Below are 18,489 nucleotides of genomic sequence, written 5' to 3'. Positions count from 1 at the left end.
CACAACTATGGGCCGCTACTAGGCAAACTCAGTGGGCCACATCAACTACATGCTGGGCCTCTCCTGAGCCAAAAGCTCAGTGGGCCACACCCTGCATATGGTGGGTGGGCTGCACTTAAAGCCAGTAATGGGCCTAATAAACCAGGCAGGCCCTGAATACATCTTGCTAGGCCAGCTTTAATGAGATCTCGGCCCATTGGCTTAGGAGGGCCAAATTCCAATTCTTTCATCCATTTAAATTTTCAAAATCAAATTACCATTAATTTACTATTGTTGGGAATTATCGTTAGACGCTATTAATTCCACTACTTGATTGTTAGCGCTAAATATTAACATTAATGCTATTCTTATTTTTTCATCAGTAGATTATTGATTATAAGGTTAGTATTAACTGACAATTATTGCTTATTATCATTTCACTTCTAATATCATTATAAATTAATTATAAGAATTAGATTTCAACTCTAAAACAAGCCTAAAAATAGATTAATGGATAAAACCCTAGACCTAGGTAATCCAAAACCCTAGGTTTAAGACCGTAACCATGATCATTGCGATTATCAAGCGTGATTAACCATTGGCTGATTCGTCATACTAATATTAAATGATATAAACAAACCTATGATTATTAGACATTTATATTTTATTTACTATCCTTAAGTACTATCATTAGTAGGTTCAATACTGATAGCTATTATTATCATCACTAGGAAATATTATCACTTTCATTAGAAGATTAGTATAAGTATTGCTAATAGGAATATCAATATTAGTCATTATTATATTATCGTTAGTAAAATTATTTTTTTATTACTTATATTTTATAGACTATTAGTCATTATGAGAATACTAGATAACATTGCACTACACCAAAATCATCATTTAGGAATAGTTTAAAATTGTTCCTAAATGCTTCAGGAACGGTTTCAAAACGTTCCTAAATGAGGCATCGCAAAAAAACAGGAACGGTTCGGAACCGTTTTAGGTACCGTTTCAATTTTTAGAAACGAAATTTTAGGAACGATTTTAAACCGTTCTGGTGCCAATGGTCATGTTTTAGGCATAAAATTTTAGAAACAGTTTTGAATGCTTATTAATGTTGCCAACGGTCAAATTTTAGGATGGAATTTTAAGAACAATTTTGAACCCCTTTGTTCATTGTATGAGAGAGGGAGTGGGGTATGTAATCTACTTGTATTATATGCCAAGTAATTACACAAATAGAAGAACAAGACAATAGAATGATTCACACACATAATAATCTTTTTCTTTTCTAGTAAACATTTCAATTTCAATTCCAATTTCCAATTTCAATACAACATTTCATTTCTAGGCTTTTCCATAATAATCTTTGTATTATATGATAATGATGACAGTGATGGCCCACTTTTCCATTTAATCTTATTTCCACAAAACACATCAAGTGGAAACTCAAGCTATTTCAATTCATTCAGGTAATCATTTCATACTTACTACCAACTAAATATGTCTAAAAAAATACAGAAGAAAAGAATCATGCATTGAAGAGAATCACGACCTGCAATTCCAGAAGATAAAAATCTTCATAGGTATTCCATCAAACACTTGTTGACCTGCAATTTCTAAGTACCTGTGTATCATCCAGTACACTGCCAGAGTTTGAAAATTTTCTCCATAAGAAATAGAAGCCTCAGTAGCCCAAATATGCCAGTCGACTGCACAAACCACCACTCCAGCCACTGCAATTGTTTCACGCTACAGCTGCTGTAAAATAATAAGTTCCTTGTCAACCTAGAGCGCATTGTATCAATAGCATACCTGCCAAAATCACCCATTAACAGGATATCATTACATGCATTTGAAATGATAAAATATATGTCCAGATGGATGCAGCATAAACTCCAGAAATAGTTTAAACAGCTGACCTCAAAAATTCATGGGAAGCTTCTTCTCTCCCATGACCAAGAAAACGTACAACCTAATAAGTGAATACCATGTGAACTTGAAATAACTTGCAATCCTCTCCATTTAACACTATCATCCTGCACAAAAGATTTCATTTAAGCTTGACGTAATGTGATTCATACAACTTGAAATGCATGCAGAATTGGATTACCAATTGATAGTAGCAGCAGCAGCAGCCAAACAGAGATAATACTGCTTGTAATAAGTATCCAAGGCAAGAGCAGATGGTTCCTTGGCAGCCAAACTTTTAACCAGCATAGCTCCCTGTGAAACATTGATGAAAAGCTACTTATAAACATAATTATGACATCCAAAATCCTTTTTAAAAAAATAAAAGAACAAGAGGTTTCTTCTGCAACCTTAGTATCATCAAAGCACCCACGAGCCATGATAACCTGCGCAATTTAGTGTTAGGGTGAACATTTGAAAGAAGACTGTCAAAACCCAGAATACAGTAGCATGAGGTGACCCTCTGATGAATGAGTTGGATGGCCCACTGTAACGCCCTGAAATTCGGGGGTCGAGCATAACTCAGCTCCCGAGTTCCAAAACATCACTTATGCAACATATGCAATGATGGATGTATGTTGTCTGTATGAGTGCATAAAACATGGAATAGATTAAGCCAAACTGCAACATAATTCAGGGATAAGTGAAAGTCGCAAGCGAAAGACTTAAAGAAGTATAGATATTAGTATATGTCCCTGAGATATGCATACTCTGCCAGGTTATAATTACATTCATGTGTGTCTCAAAATGCAAGTATCAAATGAAATAAACCATTACAAAACAAACCCTGTATCCCCGTAGATCAGGACACGGCTCACATGAACCCGCCTGAGAACTGTAAAAAATAAAACGCGTCCTCATCATCCTCATACTCCTGCTCTGCCTCAGGGGTCGCGTCATCATCTGCATCTAAGACAGAGTCTGGTTGATATTGAAACACCATCCCAAAATGTGGGAGTGAGTGATCAACTCAGTGGAACTATACAGTAAAAGTTAACATGATATCAAATCAATCAAGCAGTAATGATAAGGCAATACAATCAAACACGTCCTAAGTACTCTTGTTAATGCAAGGATGTATGAAGAAATGATGCATGCCCTCGCCTGCACTCCCTTAGCGTCTTCATCTTACGGTACGCATGACAACCTTCCGCAGTGCCAACGACGCCAATGCACATGCAATGCGATGTATAAACATGATTACCAAGTTGTTATTAGTCCTTTTCATACAGCAGGATTGGGAAGCTAAAGTACCTTCCTCATATTAATTCTCAAACGGTGATCCATTCTAGGGTCGTCAGTCCTAGACAATCTCATATGATCATATGGTTCTAGGTCGCTGCAAAGGGCTCGTCACCAATCAATGCATACCTATCATACCTTAGTCTTACCCTAAGGCTCATCGCCTTAATGCAGTATCAAGGTATGCTCGAGGTCACTACAAAGGGCTCATCACCAATCAATGTAGGCCGACAATGCGAATATAGTGTCCCATACCACCATAATCGGCTCACGAGTCTGGTGTTCTCACTGGTCACTACGGGGAGGCTAGTCACCCCAGCGTAGGCCGACAGCTCGACCACGGTGTCCCATACCACCATGCCCAGTTCATGAGTCTTAGCGGATCAAGGTACTATGGTTAACGGGATTGCATTGGTAAGTTTGGTACCCTAGATTCAAACAATAGAGTCCATAGATGATGTACATCCACCGGGACAATCGGGTTACTTGACGAACTCGACTAGCACGAGCGCACGTTGAGTTGAACGACATAGAGTGCGCAAACACCCCGTGTGGCCAAACCACTACCGACAACCCTAATACGACTCGAGTTCGTCAAACACGTCCTACGTGGCGAAAACAACCTTGGCCACGAACTCAAGGTTTGTTACTGATTCCCTGGACTATTTCATAGTCCCAAACACATTCAATTATAACAGATATTCATATTAACAATTTAGAACAGTAATGGAACAACAATTCTAATCATACGGTATGTGAGCATTTGAAGAATATCAACTTAACATGAATTTACACATAAGAAATGCTTGAATTTAACCAACAAAGAATGTAAATTGCATGTGAGAAATCATAAACACCCATAGGATAGTTGAGACTCTCTTCTCAATGCCCGTAAATAGAATAATATCTGACACGCTAGATCATTCAGACATTTCTACAAACACTTAAACTACATATTTTAACATACATGACGTATGTTGGTGATAACACACATTTGGACAATTCCTTTTGCCAAGGAGTTAATACACATACAACTAACACAAATACACGACTATTAATCATGGCAAGCACATGTTCGTATTTCATACATATACGATACTTTCGACATGTACATGGAATACACAAATCTCAATATATCTCATATATATCAGGAACGCAATATAAACATCGCATTTGGCATGTGAAATTATACCCACAACAATAATAAACCATTAACCGACTTTGGAAGCCTTGAAAACCATAACCTATACGAATATAGTCCGCACCTTAAACCAGAAAATGCGCACCGATCTGATTCAGACAATAAGTCTTCGTCAACGGCGACTAGATAATCTAAGGCATGAATAGAGATGAGCTACATCAACACTTAGACTATTCTAAGCTCTAAAATAGACTAGGGTTTGATTGACTTACCCAAGAATGAACTTAGAATCACCGGAATAATGATTCAGAAGTGATGGTTTAGGGATGTAGAGTAACAAGGAAGAATCTCAAGATGATTCACCAACTTCTCACTCACTTTCTCTCTCTTTTCCCCTCTCTCTCTCTTAGCTAGGGTTAGAAAATTCGTATGGAATTGAGAGTAAGGGTTTTAAGGTCTATATATAGGCCTAAAATGGATGAAAATAGCCCCCAGGGCCAAGGTATACTTAGGTTATAACCAAATCAGGCCTATATTGGTCCAACGGAGCACTTCTGGTGGTCCTTTTTTCACGTGCGGTCAGACTTAAGCTCACTGACCATGGATCTAGGTCAGGCTGAGTTTTTGTATCGATCGAATTTACAGATTAGCTGTGGCGGACCAATCTCAATTCAACGGTCACCGAAACTCGATCAGGTCCACAAGCACTACGACATGCCAGGGCCATCTTCCCTGATCCGAGGGTGAAATTGGGTCAGAATCCAATGGTCAAAAAGCTTAGAATTGACGCATAAGCGACAGGACTCAGATTTCATAAATTCATATTTAATTTCTCAGCTTTCTCACACTCTTTACTCCGGACTCAAACAAATTGACGTAGGACATCATCTGGACTTGATTTTTGAGGTGATGGTCAAGCCCAGCCAGGTGATCATAATTGTCTAAGATCATCGCTATCGGACTTTCGACGCGCGGTCCAGGTCCGATACAAAGTTTCCAAGTACTCCCAAGAGCAACTGGATTTAGCGTTGAATCCCATATTTCAGGGTAACATAGCACTAACGATTTTATAGGTTTTGAGTCCTACAGATCAAATTTAATGTGATTGATGCTAATTTCACAAGCAATCGAGTTTAGTGCTAAATAACCCACATTAAACTTCTAAGGAATTTGAGGTAGTACTCGGGTCTTTGCACGAAATTTTTCGGGTCATTACAATCTACCCCCCTTAAAGAAAAATTTGATCCTTGAAATTCGTACCTTCTCATACTCCTCAAGGATCTGAGGGTAGCTCTTTCTAACCTCAGCTTCAGTCTCCCAAGTAGCCACTTCTTCACTATGATGCGTCCACAGTACTTTCACAAGAGGGATGACCTTGCTACTCAATACCTGCTCCTTCCTGTCTAGGATACGTATCGGTCGCAGGACATATGTGGCATCCTCGCTCAACTGCACCTACTCCCAACTGATAATATGCGAAGGATCAGGAACATACTTCTTCAACATAGAAACATGAAATACGTTATGCACGCCTGCAAGTGGTGTGACCAAAGCAAGGCGGTATGCTACTGCTCCCACTTGATCCAGTATTTGAAATGGACCAATAAATCTCGGCGTGAGCTTCCTCTTCTTATCAAACCGCAGAACTCCCTTCATAGGGGAAACCTTAAGAAATACATGGTCTCCAACCTCAAACTCAAGCGGTCGCCGCCTCGTATCAGCGTAACTCTTCTGCCTGCTCTAGCTGTCAGAAGTTGACGTCGAATAATGTCAACTTTCTCTGAAATTGCCTGTACCGACTCTGGGCCAATCAAACTACGCTCGCCAACTTCTGCCCAGTAATACGGTGCTCTATACGGGCGACCATACAATGCCTCGTAGGGAGCCATGCCGATACTCGCCTGGAAGCTATTGTTATATGCAAACTCTGTATGAGGGAGACAGTCATCCCAACTATCCTTGAAATCAAAAACACAAGCTCGCAATATGTCTTCCAGAACCTGGTTCACACGTTCCGTCTGCCAGTCTGTATCCGGATGAAACGCGGTGTTGAATTTCAATTTCACACCCATCGCTTCTTGGATACGAGTCCAGAAGATAGATGTGAATCGCGTGTCTTTGTCAGATACAATCTCCAAGAAAACTCCGTGCAGACGTACAATCTCCTTGATGTACAACCTAGCCAACTCGTCTGCAGAGTTGGTGACTCTGATCGGTAAGAAATGAGCCGACTTCGTCAATCGGTCGATAATCACCCAAATAGAGTCATGTCCCTTCCTCGTTCTCGGTAGCCTTGAAATAAAATCCATAGAGATGAAGTCCCACTTCCATTCTACTATGGGCATGGGCTGCAACAGTCCAGGAGGTCGGCGATGCTCTTCCTTGACCTACTGGCACGTGAGACAACAAGATACAAACTCAACAATGTGAACCTTCATGTTGTCCCACCAATAAGATCTTCTCATATCTTGATACATCTTCGTGCTACCGGGATGCATTGCAAGCTTAGAATTATGGGTTAACTCGAGAACCTCCCATCTCAAGTCAGGAATGTCTGGGACACATAGTCGGCCACGATATCGTAGGCCTCCATCTGAACCAACACTCCACTCGAAGTCTTCATCTGTACCAACCCGCTCTCTCATCTTCGCTAATAGCTCATCATCTGCCTGAGCTGCAATGATCCTCTCGTCAATGAGGGGCTGTACTCAAATGTGTACGATAACCTCATACGGCTCTTCCACCGTAAGTTTCTGCTCAAAGTCTCCCACAAACTCCATCATGTCCCATTCTGCTATCATTAGCGGAGCCGCAAACTCTATACCCTTCTTGCGACTCAACACGTCTGCCACAAGGTTTGCCTTGCCCGGATGGTAAGAGACATCGAACTTAAAGTCTTTCAATGTTTCCATCCATCGGCGTTGCCTCATATTCAAGTCACGCTACGTGAAAATATACTTAAGGCTCTTGTGGTCACAAAAGAGCTCGAACTCCTCTCCGTAGAGGTAATGTCTCCAGAGCTTTAATGCGAAAATGATAACTGCCAACTTCAGGTCGTATGTAGGGTAGTTCTCTTCGTGTTTCCTCAACTGTCTCGAGGCATATGCAATCACCCTGTCCTTCTGCATAAGGACACAACCCATACCAATGCGAGAGGCGTCAGTATATATCGTATATTTAACCCATTGCTCTGGCAATACTAGCACAGGGGCGGACGTCAACTTGTCCTTCAGCTCCTGAAAAGCTATTTTTGCCTTTTCATTCCAAGCAAACTTCAAGTCTTTCCATGTCAACTGAGACAATGGTCTGGCTATCTTCGAGAAGTCTCGTATGAAACATCGATAATAGCCTGCTAGACCCAGAAAGCTTCTCACCACAGTAACCGAACCAGGCTGCTTCCAGTCCTGAACTGCAGTTACCTTAGCGAGATCGACAACTATCCCTTCCTTAGACACCACATGTCCTAGGAACTTGACTTCCTCTTTCAGAAATCACATTTCTTGAACTACACAAAAAACTGATTCTTCCTGAGAGTATCCAAAATCGCTCTTAAGTGCTCCTCGTGCTCTTCCCGACTCGCAGAGTATATCAAAATGTCATCGATAAAGACAATGATGAATCGGAACAAAAATGGCTGAAATACCCTGTTCATCAGATCAATGAACACGGCCAGTGCATTTGTAAAACCGAACGACATCACAAGGAACTCATAATGGCCGAAGCTAGTCCTGAATGCGGTCTTCTGTACGTCCTCATTCTTGACGCGCAATTGATGATACCCTGACTGCAGATCAACCTTCAAAAAATACCGTGCCCCCTTCAACTGATCAAATAAATGATCGATCCTAGGCAAGGGATACTTGTTCTTCATAGTCACTTGATTTAACCTGCGATAATCTATACATAATCACAAGGAACCATCCTTCTTCTTGACAAACAGAACAGGTACTCCTCAAGGGGACACACTAGGTCGAATAAAACTCAACTTCAACAAGCCATCTATCTGCTTCCTCAATTCCTCTATTTCACTCAGAGGCATGCGATAGGTGGGCAATGAAATAGGTGTCGCACCAGGCATGAGATCGATAGTAAAATTAATCTCACGCTAAGGGGGTAATCCAGGAATCGACTCAAACACATCTTCAAAATCCCGAACTACTGGCGTGCTTTCAAGCACCAAACCAGCAATACTCTCCAACAGAGAAGTATAACAACCAAAACGGAAAGGGTAACTGACCTGAACAGGGAAAGTAAATGTCTCACCCTTAGGTCCATAGACTATCACTAGCCTAGCTTCACAATCAATTTCTGCTCGCATCTTCGTGAGCCAATCCATACCCAAAATGACATCGTAATGGTATAGAGGTGCGACAAAAAGGTCAACAAGAATCGATCTGCTCCCTAGATTAATCAAACAACCCATACAAATCTTGGTAATATCAGAGGAGGTCCTTGTAGCGGTAGTGAGCGTCACTCCCTTCATAGTAACAGTGTCCAAACTTAGGCGCTTAAATGCCGCATACGATATAATAGAGGTAGTGGACCTGGTATCCACCAACAAAGAAATGAGAATACCTTGGATGTGAGCTGTAACCTCAAAAGATCTCGGTGCCAAGTCAGCCCCAGGTGCTTCAGCTGTAAGCGCTTGAACTCGAGCCTACTGTGGGCTATTCGGCGGAGGAACCATGGGCCGCTGAGGTGGCCTGAAGCGAGGCACAGATGTCTGAAGGATGAGTGAGTTGGCGCTGACCGAAGGGGTGGAGGTGATATGACCTGAGGCATCGGACGTCTGATCCTTTGTGATGGAGTAAATCCACTGTCCCGCATTCGCGTAAAGCAATTACGATCTGAATGCCCAATCTTTCCATAGTACGAACAGCGCAAGTCAGAACGCATCGGCTGAGCCGGTGATGCAACACATCTCGGAGGAGAATCTGCCCGTGGCCTCTTGCCAAGAAATGGTGTACTCGAAAAGTTAGGTCGCGGTCTGGGAACCATAGGTGCTCGCATACGGGACGACCTGTCCCCGTCCTGCTCAGCTCGCAGGGACATGCTCACCAACTCAGCATAAGAAGATATGCTAGCACAACACATCTTCAATCGAATCTCAAGCCTCAACTCCTCAGAAAAATGCCGCATCCGCATCGGCTGATCACCCAGAAGCAATGGAGCATAACGACACAGCTCAGTAAACCGGTTCTCATACTCAGTCACCGACATCCCTCCCTGACGGAGGCGAAGGAACTCACTCTCCTTCTCAGGTCGGTAAGTGACCGGGAAATACTTCTCGTGAAAGCGTGCCTCAAACGCCTGCCACATCCACTTAAAGCCTTCCGCAACTGTGCAGAGAACACTGTCCCACCATAAACTGGCCTCCTTCTCAAATATGAAGGAGGCAAGCTCGACCTGCTCAGCCTCAGAATAGTGAAGCGGCCTCAGCATCTTAGACATGCGGTCAATCCAGTACTCAGCCTCCTCGGGTCTATGAGAACTCACAAACGTGGGAGGTCGTAAGCGCTGGAATCCCTCAAATGTGCCGCTAGCACTAGCATTCCCAGATGGGTGCATAAGTGAAGTAGGTGGAGTCGCCCCCATCGACTAAGCAAAGATGCCAGCCATGAAAGATAAAAACTACTGCTGCTGCTGTTGCTGCTGCTGCTACTGGTGCTGTTGCTGCTGGATCTGCTGCTGCTGCATCGACAGCATCATCTGTTCAAACCTATCAGGAGGCGGAACGGACGAAGATGCTTAAGGCGTCGACACAGATGCACGGTTCGGCTCAGGAACCGAAGGCGTGACTGGTGTAGCCATGAGTGGTATCATAGGAGTCGGCCCAGTAGCGGGGCCAGTAACTGGCTGAGAGTCTGGCCCAGCACTAAAATGAGACGGGCCCGACTGTGGATCCGTCTGGCTATCGCCTAAGGGAGAAACCCCGACAAGCAACTCACCCAAAGAGAGACGGGCCGAAGTATTTGAACCCTTAGGAGGCATACCCTACATTCAACAGAGGATGCAACCTGTGAGATTCAACATCCACATAATCCACCCACACAGCATTTACATCACAACTTAAGGATAAACAACATGCATTTCATTTAACAAAATTGTCGCAATACAAGAAGTGCAGCATTACATGAATCACGACAGAGAAAGCATGTGAGCTATCACATCTAAAGCTTCAAACAACAAACAACTTCCAAACTACTACACCTATAACGGCGACACACAATAACAAACACCAAACAGAGCAAAGGACGACTACATCTGCAACTACTCGTCAGAATCAGGAGATGGAGGAGGGGCACCCTTATCTTACAGACAACACAGGATAGACTTCAGAGTATGAGACATCTTCTTAAACTTATGCTTCACGAGGCCTCGAAGATCCATAATATCCTGGTGTAAGACAGCCTGACCCTCCTCAAGCCGAGCTATACGGGCATCCCTGGCGGCCTGATCTGCGCCCTGCTCCGGTGCCGCAGGAGGAGAACTCTCACTCGTGTCCTAGGCCTCAACTTCTTCCTCGTCCTGCTCTTCTTCTTCTTCTATCTCTGCTCCACCTTTGCCATTACTCTCTTCCTCATCGCTCTCAGTCTCGTCCTCACTTTCTTCAAGTGAGGCTTGTCATCGACGAGGCCCAATGTCCATCTAATTAAGGGTCGTCTCATTAATATAACGAACATGTACCAGCTTTTTCACCCCAAGCCTGTAGCTAAACTCATGTGTAAGCTTACAGATGAGTCGTCCAAATGGGAGCGATTCGGTCCTCCTATTCGAACGAGCAATAAGGACAATCTGACGCAAGATGTACGTTGACATACATAGCTTCTCTCCTTGCCCCACCTGATACAGGAAATCGACCATCAGGCGTGTACACTCGCTGCGGTTGCTCCACCTTAGATAAACATTGAATGTGCACATGTGGTGAAGCAAGCGAAAGTCGTCTGTCATGTTGGTTGCTAAAAGACTTCTGTTAGGCTGTCATTCGACCAGACGACCACACAGGAACCACGTGTGGTGATCCCTCTCACGCGCACTACTCAGATTCTTCTCACTTGCATGAACCTCTCCAAGTGGCACATTCAGAAGTCGAGATATCAAAGCGACGTTGATCGTGGCCTCCCGATCTCTTCCGCAAGGGATCTTGAACTGCAAAGGCTCCAGCGAAGGTTCCTGAATGTGGGCATAAAAAGTTCGGACAGTACCCACATTGGCTCGGTATTCACCCTCAAACAGGAGACACCAATCGGCCCTTTCCAAGCACTCTAATAAGAGAAATTCACCAAATAACCACGGATCTACATGAGCTTCAAAAAGGACCCTACGGCCTTCATAAACTCCATGAGATAGCTCTGCCAACAAGGTTCTTCCAACGGGAGCTTGAGGATCGAGGTCCCGCTTTGTCTGAAACTCTCGAGTGGCGGTCGTGCTCGCGGCGGCACCTCTCAGCCTCCGTGCATGGGTTGGGCGGCTAGGCTTGACTTCATCAATGGGTGCTCTCTTCTTCCCCATGAAAGAAAGAATGGTGGAGATAGAAAATATGGCCGTAACAAGCTCAAATAGGGCCATAGAAAATGAGAGAAAAGAGGAAAATGGGAAGAATGATGAGACTTTCACGAATTTGAGACTTAAAGGAAGGATTTGAGTGCTCAAATGGAAAGAAAAGAAAGGAAAACAGCAATGGAGATGGGTTTTGAGGTGGGTAGAATGGGGATGCATGAAAATGGAAGAAGAAAGGGTTTAAAGAGGGATTTTTGTGGGGTTTTGAGAGAAATTTCAAGAAAAGGAAGGCTTGAAGGGTTGGTTTGTGAAGGAAGGAGGGTTTAGAAAGGGTTAAAATCGTGCAACCTTAGATGAGTGGGCCACACTAGACCCCACATGCGTCGGATGAGTGGATATTCCAACAAGGAAGAAAGGAAGCAGAGAAGCTGAAAAAGAGAGAAGAGGAGGAGATATTATAGAAAATGTAGAGATGCAGACAAAAGAAGACTACATTTCCTCTCTGTACTCTTCTCATCTATGCTTTCATTATAGCTTCCATCTTCTATACTGAAAGCAGCAGAGATATCTAAACCCAAGCAAAGTCTCAAACATCTACTACTGATGTCACTCCCCATGCCTTGTTCGCTGCTTCTCTTCCCACCAACTTCTCCAATCACTTTCCCCGAGACATTTTATTCAGGTAAGTTGGAATCTGGTCCAGGCCCAGACATTGGGTTGGGAAGAGATCTGAGCTAGGTCTAGCCACAACTATGGGCCGCTACTAGGCAAACTCAGTGGGCCACATCAACTACATGCTGGGCCTCTCCTGAGCCAAAAGCTCAGTGGGCCACACCCTGTATATGGTGGGTGGGCTGCACTTAAAGCCAGGAATGGGCCTAATAAACCAGGCAGGCCCTGAATACATCTTGCTAGGCCAGCTTTAATGAGATCTCGGCCCATTGGCTTAGGAGGGCCAAATTCCAATTCTTTCATCCATTTAAATTTTCAAAATCAAATTATCATTAATTTACTATTGTTGGGAATTATCGTTAGACGCTATTAATTCCACTACTTGATTGTTAGCTCTAAATATTAACATTAATGCCATTCTTATTTTTTCATTAGTAGGTTATTGATTATAAGGTTAGTATTAACTGACAATTATTGCTTATTATCATTTCACTTCTAATATCATTATAAATTAATTATAAGAATTAGATTTCGACTCTAAAATAAGCCTAAAAATAGATTAATGGATAAAACCCTAGACCTAGGTAATCCAAAACCCTAGGTTTAAGACCGTAACCATGATCATTGCAATTATCAAGCGTGATTGACCATTGGCTGATTCGTCATACTAATATTAAATGATATAAACAAACCTATGATTATTAGACATTTATATTTTATTTACTATCCTTAAGTACTATCATTAGTAGGTTCAATATTGATAGCTATTATTATCATTAGGAAATATTATCACTTTCATTAGAAGATTAGTATAAGTATTGCTAATAGGAATATTAATATTAGTCATTATTATATTATCGTTAGTAAAATTATTTTTTTATTACTTATATTTTATAGACTATTAGTCATTATGAGAATACTAGATAACATTGCACTACACCAAAATCATCATTTAGGAATAGTTTAAAACTGTTCCTAAATGCTTCAGGAACGGTTTCAAAACGTTCCTAAATGAGGCATCGCAAAAAAACAGGAACGGTTCGGAACTGTTTTAGGTACCGTTTCAATTTTTAGAAACGGAATTTTAGGAACGATTTTAAACCGTTCTGGTGCCAATGGTCATGTTTTAGGCATAAAATTTTAGAAACAGTTTTGAATGCTTATTAACGTTGCCAACGGTCAGATTTTAGGATGGAATTTTAAGAACAATTTTGAACCCCTTTGTTCATTTTATGAGAGAGGGAGTGGGGTATGTAATCTACTTGTATTATATGCCAAATAATTACACAAATAGAAGAACAAGACAATAGAATGATTCACACACATAATAATCTTTTTCTTTTCTAGTACACATTTCAATTTCAATTCCAATTTCCAATTTCAAAACAACATTTCATTTCTAGGCTTTTCCATAATAATCTTTGTATTATATGATGATGATGACAGTGATGGCCCACTTTTCCATTTAATCTTATTTCCACAAAACACATCAAGTGGAAACTCAAGCTATTTCAATCCATTCAGGGAATCATTTCATACTTACTACCAACTAAATATGTCTAAAAAAATACAGAAGAAAAGAATTATGAATTAAAGAGAATCATGACCTGCAATTCTAGAAGATAAAAATCTTCATAGGCATTACATCAAACACTTGTCGACCTGCAACTTCTAAGTACCTGTGTATCATCCAGTACACTGCCAGAGTTTGAAAATTTTCTCCATAAGAAATAGAAGCCTCAGTAGCCAAAATATGCCAGTCGACTGCACAAACCACCATCTCCAGCCACTGCAATTGTTTCACGCTATAGCTACTGTAAAATAATAAGTTCCTTGTCAACCTAGAGCGCATTGTATCAATAGAATACCTGCCAAAATCACCCATTAACAGGATATCATTACATGCATTTGAAATGATAAAATATATGTCCAGATGGATGCAGCATAAACTCCAGAAATAGTTTAAACAGGTGACCTCAAAAATTCATGGGCATCTTCTTCTCTCCCATGACCAAGAAAACATACAACCTAATAAGTGAATACCATGTGAACTTGAAATAACTTGCAATCCTCTCCATTTAACACTATCATCCTGCACAAAAGATTTCATTTAAGCTTGACGTAATGTGATTCATACAACTTGAAATGCATGCAGAATTGGATTACCAATTGATAGTAGCAGCAGCAGCAGCCAAACAGAGATAATACTGCTTGTAATAAGTATCCAAGGCAAGAGCAGATGGTTCCTTGGCAGCCAAACTTTTAACCAGCATAGCTCCCTGTGAAACATTGATGAAAAGCTACTTATAAACATAATTATGACATCCAAAATCCTTTAAAAAAAAAATAAAAGAACAAGAGGTTTCTTCTGCAACCTTAGTATCATTAAACCACCCACGAGCCATGATAACCTGCGCAATTTAGTGTCAGGGGTCGAGCATAACTCAGCTCCCAAGTTCCAAAACATCACTTATGCAACATATGCAATGATGGATGTATGTTGTCTGTATGAGTGCATAAAACATGGAATAGATTAAGCCAAACTGCAACATAATTTAGGGATAAGTGAAAGTCGCAAGCGGAAGACTTAAAGAAGTATAGATATCAGTATATGTCCCTGAGATATGCATACTCTGCCAGGTTATAATTACATTCATGTGTGTCTCAAAATGTAAGTATCAAATGAAATAAACCATTACAAAATAAACCCTGTATCCCCGTAGATCAGGACACGGCTCACATGAACCCGCCTGAGAACTGCATACAAGAAAACGCGTCCTCATCATCCTCATACTCCTGCTCTGCCTCAGGGGTCGCGTCATCATCTGCATCTAAAAGAGAGTCTAGTTGGTGTTGAAACACCGTCCCAGAATGTGGGAGTGAGTGATCAACTCAGTGGAACTATACAGTAAAAGTTAACATGATATCAAATCAATCAAGCAGTAATGATAAGGCAATACAATCAAACACGTCCTAAGTACTCTTGTTAATGCAAGGATGTATGAAGAAATGATGCATGCCCTCACCTACACTCCCTCAGCGTCTTCATCTTACGGTACGCATGACAACCTCCCGCAGTGCCAACGACGCCAATGCACATGCAATGTGGTACATGAACATGATTACCAAGTTGTTATTAGTCTTTTTCATACAGCAGGATTGGGAAGCTAAAGTACCTTCCTCATATCAAATCTCAAACGGTGATCCATTCTAGGGTCGTCAGTCCTAGACAATCTCATACGATCATATGGTTCTAAGTCGCTGTAAAGGGCTCGTCACCAATCAATGCATGCCTATCATACCTTAGTCTTACCCTAAGGCTCGTCGCCTTAATGCAGTATCATGGTATGCTCGAGGTCACTACAAAGGGCTCGTCACCAATTAATGTAGGCCGACAGCGCGAATATAGTGTCCCATACCACCATAATCGGCTCACGAGTCTGGTGTGCTTACTGGTCACTATGGGGAGGCTCGTCACCCAAGCGTAGGCCGATAGCTCGACCACGGTGTCCCATACCACCATGCTCGGCTCATGAGTCTTAGTAGATCAAGGTACAATGGTTGACGGGATTGCATTGGTAAATTTGGTACCCTAGATTCAAACAATAGCATCCATACATGGTGTAAATCCACCGGGACAATCGGGTTACTTGATGAACTCGAATAGCATGAGTGCACGTTGAGTTGAACGACATAGAGTGCGCAAACACTCCATGTGGCCAAACCACTGCCGACAACCCTAATACGAATCGGGTTCGTCAAACACGTCCTACGTGGTGAAAACAACCTTGGCCACGACCTTAAGGTTTGTTACTGATTCCCTGAACTATTTCATAGTCCCAAACACATTCAATTATAATAGATATTCATATTAACAATTTAGAACAGTAATGGAACAACAATTCTAATCATACGGTATGTGAGCATTTGAAGAATATCAAACACATAAGAAATGCTTGAATTTAACCAACAAAGAATGTAAATTGCATGTGAGAAATCATACACACCCATAGGATAGTTGAGACTCTCTTCTCAACACTCGTAAATAGAATAATATCTGACACGCTAGATCATTCAGACATTTCTACAAACACTTAAACTACATATTTTAACATACATGATGTATGTTGGTGATAACACACATTTAGACAATTCCTTTTGCCAAGGAGTTAATACACATACAACTAACACAAATACACGACTATTAATCATGGCAAACACATGTTCGTATTTCATACATATACGATACTTTCTACATGTACATGGAATACATAAATCTCAATATATCTCATATATATCAAGAACGCAATATAAACATCACATTTGGCATGTGAAATTACACCCACAACAATAATAAACCATTAACCGACATTGAAAGCCTTGAAAACCATGACCTATACGAATATAGTCCGCACCTTAAACCAGAAAATGCGCACCGATCTGATTCAGACGATAAGTCTTCGTCAACGGCGACTACATAACCTAAGGCATAAATAGAAATGAGCTACATCAACACTTAGACTATTCTAAGCTCTAAAAAAGACTAGGGTTTGATTGACTTACCCAAGAATGAACTTAGAATCGCCAGAATAACGATTCAGAAGTGATGGTTTAGGGATGCAGAGTAACAAGGAAAAATCTCAAGATGATTCACCAACTTCTCTCTCACTTTCTCTCTCTTTTCCTCTCTCTCTCTTAGCTAGGGTTAGAAAATTCGTATGGAATTGAGAGTGAGGGTTTTAAGGTCTATATATAGGCCTAAAATGGATGAAAATAGCCCCAGGGCCAAGGTATACTTAGGTTATAACCAAATTAGTATATATTGGTCCAACGGAGCACTTCTGGTGGTCCTTTTTCCACGTGCGGTTGAACTTAAGCTCACTGACCATGGATCTAGGTCAAGCTGAGTTTTTGTACTGATCGGATTTACAGATCAGCCGTGGCGGACCAATCTCAATTCAACGGTCAGCGAAACTCGATCAGGTCCACAAGCACTACGACATGTCAAGGCCATCTTTCCTGATCCGAGGGTGAAATTAGATCAGAATCTAATGGTCAGAAAGCTTAGAATCGGCGCGCAAGCGACACGACTCAGATTTCATAAATTCATATTTAATTTCTCAGCTTTCTCACACTCTTTACTCCGGACTCAAACAAATCGACTCAAGACATCATCTGGACTTGATTTTTGAGGTGATGGTCAAGCCCAACCAGATAATCATAATTGTCTAAGATCATCGCTATTGGACTTTCGACGCGTAGTCCAGGTCCGATACAAAGTTTCCAAGTACTCCTGAGAGCAACTGGATTTAGCGTTGAATCCCAGATTTCAGGGTAACATAGCGCTAACGATTCTACAGGTTTTGAGTCCTGCAAATAAAATTTAAAGTGATTGATGCTAATTTCACAAGCAATCGAGTTTAGCGCTAAACAACCCACATTAAATTTCTAAGGAATTTGAGGTAGTACTCGGGTCTTTGCACGAAATTTTTTGGGTCATTACACCTGCATACATGTGGGCCCCATATCTACCAGGTGCCATCATTAGCTTACGGAGGTATCAGTATCACTGGAGCACGTCCCATTTCATAGAAGATTTGAAGAACTGGCTTTTGCTCAATTGAGAAAAAGAAATCACACAACATAGCACTCAAAAGATAATAATATATAAATCTTAGTCTCTCGTAATAGAAAAATAGCTGCTACATTACAGTCACATCATGGGACCAGAAGTTAAAGACTAAATGACTGTTGAAAATAGGAGCTAGAAATCTTAACATTAGCACTCCAGTATTCACGAAGCATGAGAAATGACACCCATAGAAATTGCAATAAATGCTATGCTTCTAAGTACAAAAGAGAAGAAAAGTGGATACGGTTAGCAGAACCAGGGAATAAACAAGTTACAATTGATTCATATCGACCACAATGCAAGTTTGAGACTAGCTTCCTACAGGAAAGATGAAAAAAGAGAATGAGAT

At 41.5% G+C, this 18,489-nt stretch overlaps 1 protein-coding gene across 2 annotated transcripts; it reads right to left on the bottom strand.

The window, feature by feature from the left end:
* Nucleotides 1–1,931: 1,931 nt before the first annotated feature.
* LOC131225823 (DNA mismatch repair protein MSH4-like) lies at nucleotides 1,932–18,138 on the bottom strand. 2 transcript variants are annotated; one of them, XM_058221410.1, is made up of 4 exons: nucleotides 18,014–18,138; nucleotides 2,304–2,339; nucleotides 2,096–2,229; nucleotides 1,932–2,021 (listed from the first exon to the last, which is right to left on the bottom strand). In XM_058221410.1, the coding sequence occupies exons 1-4, from the start codon at nucleotides 18,032–18,034 to the stop codon at nucleotides 1,958–1,960; spliced, it is 255 nt and encodes an 84-aa protein (XP_058077393.1). In that variant the 5' UTR covers nucleotides 18,035–18,138; the 3' UTR covers nucleotides 1,932–1,957. The 2 variants fall into 2 exon arrangements, with proteins under 2 accessions (XP_058077393.1, XP_058077394.1); XM_058221411.1 differs by having other exon boundaries at nucleotides 2,096–2,208.
* Between the last annotated feature and the right edge of the window lie 351 nt (nucleotides 18,139–18,489).

This window comes from Magnolia sinica, chromosome 14 (assembly GCF_029962835.1).
Source record: "Magnolia sinica isolate HGM2019 chromosome 14, MsV1, whole genome shotgun sequence".
NCBI classification, from domain to species: domain Eukaryota; kingdom Viridiplantae; phylum Streptophyta; class Magnoliopsida; order Magnoliales; family Magnoliaceae; genus Magnolia; species Magnolia sinica.
The sequence above is the reverse complement of the archived record's forward strand: the minus strand, read 5'-3'. Positions and strand labels throughout refer to the sequence as shown.

Coding starts and splice junctions, on each gene's coding strand:
- LOC131225823 (XM_058221410.1), bottom strand. CDS start 18,034: ATGGGGCCCACATGTATGCAG. Junction 2,230..2,303: donor GGTGCTTTGATGATACTAAG/GTTGCAGAAGAA, acceptor GTTTATAAGTAG/CTTTTCATCAATGTTTCACA. Junction 2,022..2,095: donor GCTGCTGCTACTATCAATTG/GTAATCCAATTC, acceptor TCTTTTGTGCAG/GATGATAGTGTTAAATGGAG.